The sequence below is a fragment of the Engraulis encrasicolus genome, chromosome 24, assembly GCF_034702125.1.
Source record: "Engraulis encrasicolus isolate BLACKSEA-1 chromosome 24, IST_EnEncr_1.0, whole genome shotgun sequence".
NCBI lineage: Eukaryota > Metazoa > Chordata > Actinopteri > Clupeiformes > Engraulidae > Engraulis > Engraulis encrasicolus.
Window position 1 is genome coordinate 34,680,651 of NC_085880.1, and position 16,136 is coordinate 34,696,786.

A 16,136-nucleotide genomic window follows, 5' to 3' on the forward strand; every position below is an offset into this window, starting at 1 on the left:
TGCTTTAATTCATTATTCTTGTGCTAGTAAAATCTGATGAACATTTGGACATTCTAATGTCTCTACCTTTACGGCTCAATCTACTAACTAGACCCATGGGGTAGTCAGAGCTGTTAGCTAGTTAGTCCAAAAGGTGTTCCCGGCTGCCAATGTCCATACTTGACTGAGTTACGGCAAATCTTATTCCAAAGTCATTTGGGATCAGTTAAATCCCTGTGGTTCTGTTGAGATTAGGCAGAGCCAGGTAATTTCCCAAGGCCAGTGATTCCCAACTACAGGTGAACCATTAGGGGTGCGTGTACCACTAGGAGTATGCGAGCATATTGCAGAGGCTACTTGGAAAAATGCAATGATGATAAATGTATGGAACATCGTCACATTGGGATAGACGAAGAATATAGAGCATGAGTGAGGGGGTACTCATGGTACGTGTGCTTGATTGATTGATTTGATTGATTTTGTTTATTGACATTGACATTGTCCGTCATCTGAGACTAGCCCGTAAAAGTCCTCAATTCAGTGAAAAATCACAATTCAGTGAAAACTTTTTATAATACGTCTGGAACTTTGTTGAGGACTTTTACGGGCTAGTCTGAGAAGACGGAAGTAACGCCGGCACAGTTTTAGCAGCAGAAAAGCTATTTGGCTTGTGTTGATAATAATAAACTTCGGCACTATTTACAAGCTTCATTTTGTGAGTACAGACCATATTTGTACTACTGTAGAAGTTTGGTGTCGTGACATGTGATTTTTATGGGGTAGGACCTAGCCTAAGTTTGGAGATAGTGCCCGGGATCCATGTGCGCTTGGGACAAGCTATCTGGGATAAACAACGAGTAATGCGGTAACTCTGTTGATGTAAGCCCAAGCCAGAAAACACTTTGGGTGTACTACTGGATGGGTGTCACGGTTCAAATGGCATTAGGGTGAATATACTCCGAACCGTCACTTTAAGATGACTTTACATTTGTGTAATATTAACACTAAGTGTGATATTTTAGTGAGATATTTTGTATTTTCTCCCAAAGTTTTTGACGTATGTGCGGTTGAGCATATCCATAGCAGCAGATGATTTTTTTATGGTATATAATACAACCATATACATGTTGGAACTTCAAGATCAAGTTTGTCTTCAAATTTCACCTTTCTTCTCTTCAGTTCTGCATTTCTGTAGCACCTGATTGTTTCGTACAGTGTGACTGTATGTTGTCTACAACAGCATAAACTGGTTTGTTTGACTTCAGTTGTTGGTGCAGACCGTTCAGGCTAATGCAAACCAGCACAGGTCATGTCTGCCTCTGTCTCTGCCTTATACGTAGCCGGGTATAAACAAACATTGTTTCTTCCCTACCTTTACCAAAATATCTTCGTTCTCACCATCGGCAAATGCACATAAATATGCTGCCGACAGCTGGAGCACGATAGGGAGAATGTTTTTTTCTTTATATACTTATATACTATATACTATTAAAAATGAACAATATTTTTAGATTGAGCTTATTTATTGTCATTATTCAAAATCCATGTGAAAAAAATACTTTTCACTGTTCTCAAATCAGATATTTAAATGCAATTAAAATGCGATTAATTCGATTAATTAATTTCAAAGCCTACAGATTAATTCGATTAAAATTTGTAATATTTACTATTCGTGATTTTTGTCAGTTATTAGACAAGTTTTTTGCTGATTTTTGCTGGGTGCTGAACCACCACAAAAGAGGTGAGAGTGAGAGAGTGACTCGCAACCCAAACAACCCCAGGTCTCCTCTGACCCACATGACTTCAGATCATGTTTGCTCTGTGTATCACAGCTGACAGCACTCCGACTCTACTCAGGGATGGGCACCTGTTTTTAAATAGTCAAATACTACTTTACTTGGAAGGCATGTAATTTGACTGCAGGCTGAAAGGGCTTTGGTATTATGTCCAGGAACATTTTTTCAGTTATGACACTTTGAAACAAAAGTGCATTATGGTGCATGTGACCTGACCAGCTCCTGTTTGCAGTTGGATTATTATCAATACATGAAACTGAATACAATGGAGGCACTGATGACAACTAAGTGGTTGTAATTTATCTCTTTTCACACACGCACACACACACACACACACACACATTCACACACACACACACACACACACACACACACACACACACACACACGGCACACACATGCGCGCACGCACGCACGCACGCACACACACACACACACACACTTTTTAGCTTTACACGGCCAACATTTACGTCGGTACTAAAATAAACAAAAAATAGAACATAAATTCAACCCTCTCGTTTCTCACGCTTCTCTGGCCAAAAAAAAGGCGTCCAACAACAACACTGTGTGGGAGAACGAGAGAGTGCGATATGGCGAAACCAGGAGGGAACTCCAACTCTCGCTAACAGGTCCTGTCCCCTAGTCCGGTGGCCAGACAAAAAGCCCTTTGTGGCCCTGCTATGAGTCTCAATGCCCCCTCCTCATCTCAAAGCCTCCTCTGCTTACTCCAGCCGTGGAAATCGGAGAGAACAAAACAGGCTATGGGACAGAGGGACTGTACTGGCCGGAGAGAGAGAGCAGGAGGGAAAGAGAGGGGTGGGGGCGGGTGGGAGAGAGAGCGACAACAGTAGTGAGGCTGTAGTGTCCGTGTCTGACGTGTGTATGAGAGAGAGAGAGAGAGAGAGAGAGAGAGAGAGAGAGAGAGAGAGAGAGAGAGACGGCAATGGAACAGAGTCGCTAGCTAGAATGAAAGGGCCTCTGGCAGGAAGAAAATGGATCTTATGGATCTACTGTATGCCCCATGCATCACACACATGCCGTGTGTGTGTGTGCGTCCGTGTGTGTGCGTGCGTGCGTGCGTGCGTGTGTGTTTGTGTATGGCCCAGAGAGAGTGTTTGGACTGCAGGACTGTGGATAGGCCTGCTCTTCAAGCTGTAGATTTGTTCCACTTGTCTCAACAACTGATGATGTAGGATTGCTGTATTCTGCTTTTAACCCAGCAAGACACGCCCCCTGTTATAAATTAGCTGTTACCAAAATGGCAATGACCAAGTCATAATGTACAGTTTACTAAACACCCTGTGTAGTACTCTCATAGTGGTGGAGTATTGGTGGTGGTTAAGTCCACTGGTGGAATGGCACACACTATTGCATGCCCTGATAAAATGAAAAACTCATCAAATATTCTCAGTTTGCCACTATGGGGGGAACTCTTAAAGGTTCCAAGAAGAACCTATAGGCTGTTGGGAAACCACAGAGGTTCTCTTGAAGGTTCCCCAAAGAACCTTTAGGGGGATCCCCCAGAGTATCGAACTAAAGAATCCAAATGTTGTTGGGGGAACCTGTGTATTGGGAGTATGGGGAGTTCCGTGGAACTTTGACATGTTTCCATGTCAATTCACATGTGAAGCACACACGTGAGAAGCATTTCTTTCTTTACTGTGTGCCGGTTATTTGCCGGTTTTCTTATAGCCTACGCACGCTCGTGTTACAGCTATCCCGTGATTGATCAGCTGTCCGTTAATCATGGCCGCCATCAAAGGTTTTGTTGAATCCCCGTCACGCACTAAACTGCATCGATTTAGCAAACCCGAATTGTTGGAATTGGCCAAACAGTGCAACATCGTGTTAGACACAGAGGAGCAGAAGACCAAAGATAGTATTAAAAGGAAACTCTTCGACGTCTTCACCGAAACTGGGGTGTTTCCACCTCGTACGCCAGCCAAAGGCACGTTGACAACTTCTCCATCCACTCCGCATAGTCCTTCTGAAACTATCCGTCTGCGAGAATCAGGGCTCCGAACCGGTTCAAGGAACGAAAACGAAAACCGAAAACGAACGAAATTTTATGGAATTTTACAAGGAACGGAAACGGAAACGAAAACGAAATGGTCTTCAAGTGTTCCGGAACAAAAACGTTATTCTGAAATCCACAAACCGGTTAATAACGTTTTTTTTTTTCGTTCTCTATATTTCATACAAGTGCACGATTTTGTTTGAGGAGTAACCATGGCGACGAGCAGTCTTTTAGTTCGGCTACTGACGTGTATGAGGGGAAACATGCATACAGCAACAGCATTTTGCTTCACCTGAGCTCTTGCCGCCGATTGATAAAATATTGAGGAGCATTGGCCAATCAGAGTGCGACTGTGCATTGTATGGAGAAACTTCCTGGGTAAATTTTAGGATGTGCTTCTCCTCAGAGATTTTGGTAAGAAACTAGAACTAAACTGTCTGTTCTCCTGGCTTTCTCGTAGTGATTGGAAGTTGGCTCTAATAAACCCGCCCTAAAGTTGTTGACCACCAATATCAAATAAGTTTTTGTAAGAGAAATGACATTTTACCCGCGCTGTTCTTCAGTCTCATTCACGGACAGTAGGCCGCCGCCTACAGAGTTTTATAGAGCAAAAGAGAACATGTCTTGAGATCTGTGTTGGGATTCCTACAGGGACAGAGTATTTGGACCATACAGTCTATGATTTGCAAAGGAATTGGATAGGCGATTTGATGAACCTAATTCGCAGAGTGCTCGTCTCGAGAGGCAACTGGTGGGTAAGTCATGTTTAGCTTACTACTTGTAATGGCACCGCCGAGTGCCTCGATGTTCAATGCGGTTATGGCAAATTATGTTGTCGTAAAGTTACTGAAGTGCTTTTGTTGTGCGCAGTGTATCCCACTGTCGGTTGTAGAGAAGAGAGGTGAGAGCTGGTGTTTTATGTGCTGTAATCAAGGACGTCTTATTTATCTGTTGTTGTGGTCAATGCGGGATAAAGTCATTCGTGGCAGATGGACAGACGCTAGCTGACGTTAGCTGGCCCGCTCAATGTTTCGATGGTTTCCTAGTATTGCGCAATATTTCCTGGCTGTCATCACGAATAATAACAGTAGGTCGCGTGTGACAACAAGCAGGGATAGAGAAAGACAGCGCATTTGTTGTTGTTTAAGTTATTATTCTCTTCTGTCGTGCAGAGGGCTGGGCTGATGGGATGGACTACGTGGAAACTCTTACTATTTTGTGACGCTTGTCTGTTAGGCTACAAAAGGTCTCCGGTTTTGTGGTGATGGACTTGCACTGGAATGGTTGGTAGCCGATATCTGAGAACATATCCGAGGTTTCAGACTGTCCCTTCTCTAGAACTAGTGACCCCTTGCATCGTGCACATCTCAAAACAGTTTGGGATTTTTTGTGGAGCAAACTGTCCCTTTTACTTACACGGTTCACTTGCTGCAAACCTCATCATGGCCTATTAAATAGAGCTAGGCAAGAACTGAAATCCATGCCTATCGACACCTCTTATTATGCTGACGTTTACCTGCGCTATTCCAGAGATTTTTTTAGGAACTCTCTCCGGCTATTTTTTTAAACTCTCTCTGGCTATTCTGTATTGTGCCTCCCTAATCAACATCCACCCACCACTACTGGGCTGGCATAGGCTACTTTTGATAAGAATTATAGGCATCCGGTTAAATCTGCCAGGATGGATAGCCCATCTGAGTGTTTTTGGGTGTGTTATTATTTTTGAGAATAGCTGTGTAAATCAAGGGGAAATAATGAGTACGTCTATTCTAAGATAAAGTCCATGAAAATAGACTTAATATGGCCGTTAAACACTGCAGGAACGTTAAGAACGAACGTTATTTTTCGTTCCGAACCGGTTCAGGAACGATATTTTTATGGGGGAACGATTGCAGGAACGAAAACGTTGCCTGAACCGTTCGGAACGGAACGTTTGAAAAATAATTTCGTTTTCAAGCCCTGGCGAGAATTAGACCTCGAGCAGCGACATTTAGAGTTAGAAACAGAACTTTCAAAACAGCGACTAGAGTTGGAGCGTGACCGCCTAAAAATAGAAGCGGAAAATTTTAAAAACAAAACTGTCTTTGACGTGGCGAAGAATATCAAATTGGTGCCCCCCTTCTCTGAGACTGACGTTGAGCGGTATTTTCCGCACTTTGAGAGGGTTGCAACTAACTTTGCGTGGCCAGAAGATCAGTGGGCCTCTCTCCTCCAGTGTGTTTTGACTGGGAAAGCCCAGGAAATATACTCGTCTCTCCCAGTTGCAAATAGTGTAATCTACGCCGATGTAAAAGATGCCATCCTGCGCGGTTACCAGTTGACAGCCGAAGCGTATCGACAGAAGTTCCGCCGACATAGCAAAAATGATCAGCAAACTTTTGCAGAGTTTGGCCGGGAAAAAGAAATGTCTTTTGACAGCTGGTCCTCTGTTGTTGACGCCAGCACCAGAGAAAAGATGCGAAATATGATCCTCTTGGAGGAATTCATTAGTTGTTTACCTCCTCAAATTGCGACACATGTCAGCGAGCAAAAACCTATAGACCATATCTGATGCTGCAGTCTAAGCTGATGAATACCAGTTAATCCATGAAGACAGCCTCCGTAGATCTCGTTCTCCAACCCCAGCATCACCTGTTGATCAGAAGAGCAATGGCACCAAGCCAGCGCTTGATCCTGATCAACCGGGTTGCTCATACTGCCTAAAGTCTGGTCACGTGATTACAGAGTGTTTCAAACTGAAAAAGAAACATGCTCGTGATGCAGCTAATCAAGTCGCTTTGGCTCACTCAATTTCACCTTTACTGAATAACAATGAAGGGTTGTACGATCCCTTCCTGCAAACTGGGATCGTGTCTGTGCCAGGTGCTGGTTCTGCACCAGTGCGCATCCTGCGTGACACTGGTGCAAACCAATCCATTCTCGTCCAAGGACTCGTACCCTTGTCATCACACACTGCAACAGGCAGTTGCGTTCGCGTGCGTGGTGTTGGCAAGGGGGTCTCTGTGATGCCGCTACACCGCATTTCGTTGCGTTCCGCTTTTGCCAGTGGTGAGGTGGTGGTTGCCATCTGTGCGTCTTTGCCCATACCAGGCGTAACACTGATCTTGGGTAATGACATCGGTCTCGCTAACGTGCTTCGTTCAGGGTCACCACAAGAGGTTGTGGCAGAGCCTCCCGTACTGTTTGCCCCCGTTAGCCGTGCGTGTGCGTGCCAAGACATCAATCACACCCGTGTGCAAGTAAAGACTGTTAAGTCTCAGATGTTGCCAGATGCCCAAGTAGTCACCACAGTCATGGCAAGGCCTGGAGTTCGTACGACGTTTAGTTCTAGACTGCACCCAACGCCGCAGCACAAACCTTCATTCACAAGTTGGCCAGACATGATGCGCGTCCGCCCTGTTCCCCTGCTGTCACCGACACAGCAGTTTTGCAGACGAAAGCGCCACCCGCGTCTGGCAATCTCCAAATTCCGCCACTCCAACGAGGAGTTAGATGCTGTTAAGCAGCCCGTTAATGACGTGCTGTTGAGGAAACCTAAGCCTCCCGACCGTCCTGGAAATTCTGAGTCGGTAGCACAAGTTGAGGACCCGACAAATCTCAAACGCGGTTACCGGTTCCTGTCCTCATTTATGTGTTCAATTTTGTGCGCTGCCATGTCTGACCGTTACCTGTTCGAAAGGCTGCCATGGTAGCTGTTGCGAGCCATTTCCTTTTACTTGGTATCGCCACATCCTTTGACTGACATAGTTGTCAGCTTGATTTAAATGTTCTTTAAAAGCACTCAATTCCTTTTGAAACGTCATTAGATGACTGATTTTGTTGTTTTTTTTATGTATGGAATTGTTCCTATGCACTAACCTTTGCTCTGCCATTTCAGTTAATGTTGGCTAAAGAAATGCTGAAGTTCCAGCCTGTTGGGGGTTGAGTAGGCCTAGTTTATACGTTTATTGCTTTTTCTGGCTATTTTCTATTATGGACACTATAGTCACCATTTTAGGATGGGGGTGATACAGCTGTCTCTTCTGTTTCATCTGTGTTTCTTTTGGCCCTCTAATGTTTGTCTGTGGTAAATAGCAGGGAGATGTGATTGGTGGTCATCCCCATCAACTGGATGGGCCACACCTGATTCCACCTGATTCACTAATTGGGTACACCTGCGGCAGCCATTCAAAAGGACTGCCGCATGTCTGCTGGGGGACTTCATTTTTCCTGACCCGGTTTTGGCCGACGCTCTTGCTGTCCTGTTCCCTGTGACATTGAAGCCTTTTTGTATTTTCTTTTGGATTTTTGAGCTTTGATGCTCCGTTGCATTCGTTGTATAACCCCTAGACTTTCGTAATTAAAACCCTTTTTGAGCTTTCGTTTTGTGTCTGTCCCCTTATGTTACTTGATTTGTAACAGCGTAAAAAATCACCATCAAAGAGGGTGACCTGTAGCCTGGTCCTGACCATCCCATAAGACCATTTAATTTCGTAATCATGGTCTGGGGGTTGTTTGATTTGACGTGTTTGCAGGAAGCGGGAAGTTTGCACTCAGTTCTGGTATGAAATGATTGGACAGCTCAGTTCTGGTTTGAAATGATTGGACAGCTCTCACCCAATCGCCGACAGTTACTCAACAACAACATAGTGCAGGCTTTTACGGTATTGCCACGAGCGTCCTAGCCAGACTAGTAGTGGAGCCAATCCTTTGGCGGAAGTACGTAGGATGGAGAGCGAGGCTAGGTCACCTGGGGAGATTCCAGGGAATCATGGTGAATTGAACTCTTTTAACATCACATCTAAGGTCCTCCATGTTGCATGGATATGTGCCTGACAGTACGCACATTTGTTTATACCTGTTTGGGTATGTGGTTGTTTGTGTGCATGGCCCTGAATGCATGTGTGTGTGTGTGTGTGTGCGTGCGTGCGTGTGTGCGCACACGCGTGTCTCTACTCAAGCTTCTGTGTGTATATGACCCTGTGTGTGCGAGTTTCTGTGTGTGTGTATGTATGTGTGTGTGTCTGTGTGTCTGTGTGTTTATCTGTCCCTGTAAATGTGTGTGTGTGTGTCCTCACAAAGTGCAGGTGGGGGAGGATTTGTGCAACGTATGCACTCCAATGGGGCCCAGATGCCAGGCACGGCGGGCCGTAAGGAAGTGCCTGGTTGTCCCTCTGCCCATGCCAAGGGAAACTCTCCTCCTGGCGCACGCCCAGCCACCGCGGCCAAGCCAGCCTGCTGCCAGGCCACTCACTCCATGTGTGTGTAAACAGGAGAAAGGGGGGAGGGGGGGTACAGCAAGCCACCGTGACATACTACGCCATGTGTGTGAGTGAATGAGAGATTGACAGAATGTGTGTGAGTGAGTGGTAGATGCTTCAATCGCTTCAGTCAATGTAGTTATATGTAGACTAATTCTCATGGCACATGAGTGTAATGACAGATATAATTATACTATTTTATTATTTTCTATTTTCTTCTAAATAGCAGTCTGGGAGTTGTGACACTAAAAGCATGTGTGTGAGTGAGTGGGTGAGATGCTTCAGTCTCATTGTACTTGTGTACAACTCGCATCGTTCAGCTGTGTGATGACCATAAAATATGTACTATTCTATTCTATTCTATTCTTAATAGCCATGCTGGGAGTGCAAATGACAATGTGATACCCGCCACGTGTGTGAGTAAGATGCTATACTATCTCATTGTATTTACGTACAGTTTTAGAGCACATGTGTGTTGTGACAGTAAAAAAGTGTTCTATTATTAATTGCAGAACTGGGAGCTCAGCTATAACTGTGACACATGCCTTGTGGGTGAGTGATTCTACAATCTCATTGCACAAAATGAACAATATCACAAAGTCTCATTGTTCTCATGTGATGGTAAAAGTCATTGCATTCCATTCTTTTTCTTTTTTTCCCCTCTTTTCTTTTCTTTAACAAAATAATCCTAATCAGCGGAACTGGAGGCTACACGTAAGGAATGCACACTACCTGACAGGCCTTTGAATTGCCACCTTGACATAGAGAAATTGGGACATTGAGACAACTGTGTTAGGTGTCACTGCAAGTGACAGGCCTACTAAAAAACACTTTCTTACAGTATAGTACATCAAACTGCCTCTTTTTAAAGGCATTTAGGTATGGATTATGCCCAATACATGGTCATTTGAATATACTAGTCTACTATAGGCTACTGTAAGGCATTTCCACTTGTTAATCATAAGTGGAACAATTGGCTTATTGTGAAGTGCCAGTCCACGGTTTCAGTGACGTAATCATATATGCTGGAATTATGCCTGAACAGACATGACTGAACCAAACGTTGCAATTTTACCACTCTGTTAAAATAGTCACTCAACTACTTTGCTTTTCGAAACAGGCCAAAGATTATTTTCAACATCATCCCAGCATTTTTCATCACAACGTGCAGGAGACCCTTCCGTCACAGCTGTGAACACCACCTTTAGCTGTGCGTTCACCTGTCACTTGACCTTTTGCGTGAACTGAGCCGAGCTGGCACTTAGGACATTAAACAGTCAAGTAGCGTCATACCTTCATTGTGGTCCTTTGTGTGCATTGATCCCTCTGCTTTGGATAGGTCCGATCCACCGGCACCGTCGTCATCCGGAGTTTTTCTTTTCCTCGACATTTGTTTTTCTCGTTCGCTCTCCAAGGATGCCTCCTTCTTCTTGGGTTTGTCCTAACGCGGCCGGGGAGATGTGGCTGAAACGGGGAGCCCCTTTGTTGACCAGATAAGCACATGCAAGTAGCAGGATGCCTTGGTGAGAAGTGAAGCCAGCGAGCCACGATCTCATTCATTCAGGACTTCTTCAGTCTCCCGCCGCCAGTCTATCTATCTCATGCAAACTTGGCAGTGTGCAAGACGCACTGGACGATGGAGAGGGCGATGCTGAAGTTGAACCATGTAACAGGTTTTTTTAAAAAGTGTGTATCAAAAGTGTGTGCGTCTCTCGGCAATGACAAGTGTTGCAATTGAAGTACTTATCTGGAAGTCACGTGTGTCCAAAATCATATTCCACTGTGATCAGCGTTGAGAAGTCATTGATCTGCCATATCGTCCGCGCGTACAGGAGGCCTACAGCACGCACCCAGCGAGTCTCGTGAATGTTGGTCTTCTTCTGTGACACTGTCATCAATTTCATCTGCATGATCAGCGATTTCCCAAATTTGTGAAGGTCGTGGCTGAGTTGGTGTTTTTAATGATTCTGTCACTTCAGTGCCACAGCACTACAACCTGTTATCGGGAAACACCATTTGGAGCATTTCGCCGAAAACTGAATGTGTTGGGCTAAGCCAATCTCTGATCTCGGCGCTCGGCGCGTGGTCCTATAGCAGCCCTTCAGTGTAGCAGGGCGCGCTCAACCTCTATTACGAGCGTCACCACAGATCGAGAGAAATGCCGTCGCATGCGCGCGCAGTAGCCAGTGTGAGACAGATGCGGGGAACATCTGTGGCGAGGGAGCCCCTCTGCCACATCCAGAGCCCTCCCCTAAAGTTTCGCCTCGGTGAGTTATAAAGCTTATTGTGATGTGCGCCGTGGTTTGTAGCTGGTCTTTCGCGAAACTGCAATTCGCCAAAGAGGACTCTTCCCTGGTCTTATTTAGGCTCTTCATAAAACTTAGGAGACCGGTTGCTAGGGAGACACAAGCCGACATCGTTCACCAACAGTTCTAATGTGTCCTCGAATTTGCTCAACAGTGGCTTACCTGTTGTGCCGGCTGGGAATCCGCGCGCTCTGGTCAGAGTGTTAGAACGGACGGCACGGCAAGTTTGAATTTTAGCCGTAAATAAAAGAGTCGAACTGAAGTGGGGTTTTTTTTTTCATCCAGCAGACTCTGACGTCAGCGCCTCCCTGTGCGAATGATGCCAAGGCTTCAGCTCAGATGGACTCAAATGATAACAATCGTGCCTTTTACGCAAGCAGCACAAGGTTATAAATCCGTCTGCTTTTCGTGATTCTCGCAGAGATTAGTCTTTCTCGATGCCCACTTGGCTCCTGCAGGGTTGGAACACATTTTTTTGCGCTCGGCTTCAAAAAAAATCTTTGGCAGTGTAGACTAAAGACGTCCACGTCTGAAGGGGAAATAACCAGTGGGACTAACATTGCCTATTCATGAATAAATGCATAGGCCTATATAGAAATGTAGCTTGAACAGTTTAGATGACACAGCAAAGACGGCTTGTCAATGTCAAACTTTTGTGAACAATCCACACCTGTTGTTCAATGGAGTGCATCTCACTAACAGCAGCCAAGCCCAGTCGGAAATCAAAATTGTCCATTGAGGTCATCAATACATCTTAGGTTGCATTTTGTAGAACAGTGCACGTTTGAGGACGTATGCTAGTTTATTACGACCTAGCTCCAATTTAAGGTTATTAAAAGGCAACATGCACGCATAGGCTACTGTCCCATTTATGTCTGAGAAACATTATTCGTCTCAGTGTTCCATTATTCATAAAACTAAACGTGTTTAGTGACCTGTTTTCAATAACGTATTTTAGGACAGCCGTGAAAAACCTTATGGTAAATGTACATGCACGCAAAGCCTATGTGTCCCAATGACGCCCGCCTTCACTGTTTTCTGTAAGCAAACAGGCTGCTCTCTCGCGCTTCACTTTCCCTCCTTTCACTGCAGCTACTGACGTCAGAGCTGCTTGCGTCAATGCAAGCGCTTTGACAGAGGGAGCTTTTTTCAATAGGACTCTAATGGGATTATTAGAGAGAGAGAGAGAGAGAGAGAGAGAGAGAGAGAGAGAGAGAGAGAGAGAGAGAGAGAGAGAGAGAGAAGGGTGGATTTATTGTCGCTGAATTGCGCACGCGAGAGCGAAAACGTGAGGGGTGGTTGGACTTGTGAATGTAATACGAAAATGTCGTTCATCCTTTTGTGAAAACACGCGACCATCTGTCCTTATTCAGAAGAAAAGTCTGGCGGCTACAGTAGGTTTTGTTGTTTCTGGTGAAGTGTGTGTGCGTGTGTGTGTGTTGTTTGATCCAAACCCACCATATGGGTTATGGGGATTTAGAGAGTATAGTCTAGTCGCCAAGCAGGATACAGTGCAGCTTGATGTGACTTCAACTGAACCCGAGTCAGCGTCAGGGAAATTAATCAAGCACGCGCTGCCAAAGAATGGAGCTCTGTGACGCGTGCAGTCTCGCCACTCGATTACCTCCTCTCTCTCTCTCGCTCGCTCTCTCTGGGTCGTAAATGACTTGCGCTTGTGCGCAGTTTTAAGGACATTGGCTTGGGAGAGGCCCTTTTTTATGGTGAGAAAGCTTTGCGCGTTAATAAAATGACAGCTACTGCGGAGTGCACTATGAACAAAAAATGTAATGTAATGAGGAAAACATAATCACACGCCCAAAAATGTACATGCATGAAATCGTGTGATGCACACATGTTCTACCAGGGTGGACAAAGAAGTCCCTGGCACGGCATGAAGATGGCACCACCACACATTACCTACTCTTCTGACAAACGGTCTGCATTAACCCTGACCTTGGTCTCTTTTACTGAAACTGTTCAGTGTACTCTGGACAATTCTCTCACAGTGGCTTTCCACAGCTTTGTCAGTAATTCTCAACTGTGGGGCCGGGACCAATGGTGGCTCTGAAGGTAGGCCTATTTGAAATCATTTTCTAAATTGTCTTAAATATACTTTTGTTCTAAAAATGATATTTGTGTGTATGTTGCTGTCAACATATTCATTTGAGTTGAATTGTTCAATGGGTCAGAGATGGGCCCAAAACATTTGTGAAAATCTCAAGTGGAATCGGATGGGACCCCCCCCCAAAGCACTTCACATCTCTAACCGACCACTCACTATTTTTTCTCTCTGCCAGCCAGGCTCTTTGAATGCAACGGTAGTAGGTTCCAACTGGAAGAGACAGAGTGTTCCCCGGCAACTGGTCCCATGTGTTTGTAGGCTCTAACTACGAGAGATGAGACATAACCCAGAGCCACGCGTGGATCCTGCCTTATTCATGAGGACATGCTTGTGTTGGCTCATACGCTGCAGATTGTGTGACATGCCTGTCAAAGACTATTTGTATCATGAGCAAAAAAAAAAGGTTACATATTGATCAAAGGAAAAAGGTTGGGAAGGAAACTATGTAGTCTACACTGAATCCTGAACTTCCAGTTGAACCGCATATTTTTAAACCAAATACTGCTGCATATATACACAGTACATGTGTATTTGCATACTGGTATACTGTAAGTGATAGCCTACACATGTAGAGACAACATATGTGGAGTGTTCCTTTTGGATGGCTGAAGCGCAAAACCAAACCAAACAGGGTCGTGGCCTCAAAACAATAACCTCTGTTGTTCCAGTATGACGACAGTGAGAATTCAAATGAAAAAATTGTCCTTATTTGCATAAAGGCCATCACAGAGTTTGGAGTCACGTTCCTGATTTGCATTGGGTTTCTGCAGCCAGCTAGTTTGGAGATATGGCTCCATCTGCTGGTCAGTAAGAGGAACACCTGTTAGTCCATTCATGCATATTTTTTCCCCATTTTTTACCCCCATGTCATTGGGTACCCATTACCAGAGTTGTGTAAAGAAGACATGCTCTTTCAATTGCAATTACAACACTAGTGGTATGCCATTACATGGTTTCATCATTGTGATACTGTACCATACTGTTAGTGTTGTAATTACATCTGTAAGAGCACTGTAGCCCCTTAATGCACGCCGTACCTCCTGAGGCACGCTGTAATAGACAGCGAAAGTTAACTACTATAGTACTACACTACTATGACAGTGAACGGTGCCTTTAGTAATTCATTATGACTTGGTCATTGCCATCCTGGTAACCGCTAATTTATAATGGCGTGTCTTAAGGGGTTATACTTAAAGGGGTATGCCACTATTTTGGGGCTTAATACAGTTAAAATCGTTGACTGGAGTTTATAAAGGTGGTAAAGTGTCTTATTTGTCATGTAAGCCGTTGTCTTGCTTTAAGACAAGTTAAAAGAGGGAATATGTCGCTAAGCTAGTGAAAGTCAATGGATCCGTGTAGCACATGAAAAATAAGACACTTTACCACCTTTATAATCCCTGGCCAACGATTTTAACTGTATTAAGCCCCAACATAGTGGCATACCCCTTTAACTTGTACTTTACTGATACTTTAAACTCTGCCCATTACATTGTAAGCATTGAGAAGAGGGCCCTGAGTGGCCTGGCTGCCCTCTGCATACACACTAAGGGGTCTTACACACCAAGGCGGTAAAGCGTCGCGGAACGGCCGCGTTTTTTACCGGCGTCGGTGAAAATACATTGAAACCTATCTGTCCTTACACACCAACCGGCGGTAGTCGGGCGTCAGCGGCGCGGGAGCCGGCTCCGCGCCGCGCTGCATTTGGAAAATAGAACTCCAGCGTATTTTTCACGCCGGCAACCGGCGGTGTCTCATTCAAATGAATGGCAAAGTAGCACGCTAGCTTTAGCTGTGGGGAGGCTTTTGAACAGGACTGGCCGCGCACGCCGACGCTGTCAGTGTGCAAGGCAGAGAAAAGCACGCCAGCCAAAACTAAGCAGAAAGACCGCGTCCGTCCTGCGACCGTTCCGTTCCGCCTTGGTATGTTTTGGCCCTAATGGTTGCCTTGGAAAGACAAACACAATATAGTTTTGTTGTTGTTGAATGATACATAGTATATCTGGAAATAGGATCCTCTGGTTCAACGAATTGCCTGGAATTTCTTGAGTCCAATATGTCCAAACTCTCTACTGTTTTTGTATGCATTTTGTACTTTAAAAAATATTATACATATAATATATTTGTATAACAGCAGTTATAAAGTGGCTGTGTTAAAATAGGCATTTTATGGAATATCTTGCTACAGTGGCACATTACATACAACACTGACATAAAACAGTAAAAACTTTTCACATTGGATATCAGCATTTCCAATGCAATATAATTAAGAAAATAGTGTTCATATTTACACCATGTACACATAATTCATATACAGTTACAGTAAAACAAGGTTTAAGTGCTGTGGCACAAAAACAGACAGTGTTTAAAAACACACGCTTAAGCATAATACATATGCCAAACAAAGTTCAATCCCATAATACAAACAAGCATCCTCCAGCAATACATACCACATAGATGCATAGACAATCTTTGTGTGTGTGTGTGTGTGTGTGTGTGTGTGTGTGTGTGTGTGTGTGTGTGTGTGTGTGTGTGTGTGTGTGTGTGTGTGTGTGTGTGTGTGTGTGTGTGTGTGGCTACATGAGGGCGGTGTGACACGTGTCCAGTCACAGTTGTGGTGAGCCAAACTGTGTCATGTTATGAGGCAATATATAGTAACAACTGAGATTGGTGTGTGTG

The 16,136-nt window shown here is 44.6% G+C and overlaps 1 protein-coding gene across 1 annotated transcript in view; it reads right to left on the reverse strand.

The window, feature by feature from the left end:
• pde10a (phosphodiesterase 10A) overlaps positions 1-11,609 on the reverse strand; it is a 206,434-nt gene extending 194,825 nt beyond the window's left edge. Inside the window, exon 1 of the mRNA XM_063191522.1 lies at positions 10,326-11,609. Within this exon, the coding sequence (XP_063047592.1) occupies positions 10,326-10,422 (97 nt within the window). The 5' untranslated portion in view covers positions 10,423-11,609. The remainder of the gene's footprint in view (positions 1-10,325) is intronic.
• Positions 11,610-16,136: the final 4,527 nt, after the last annotated feature.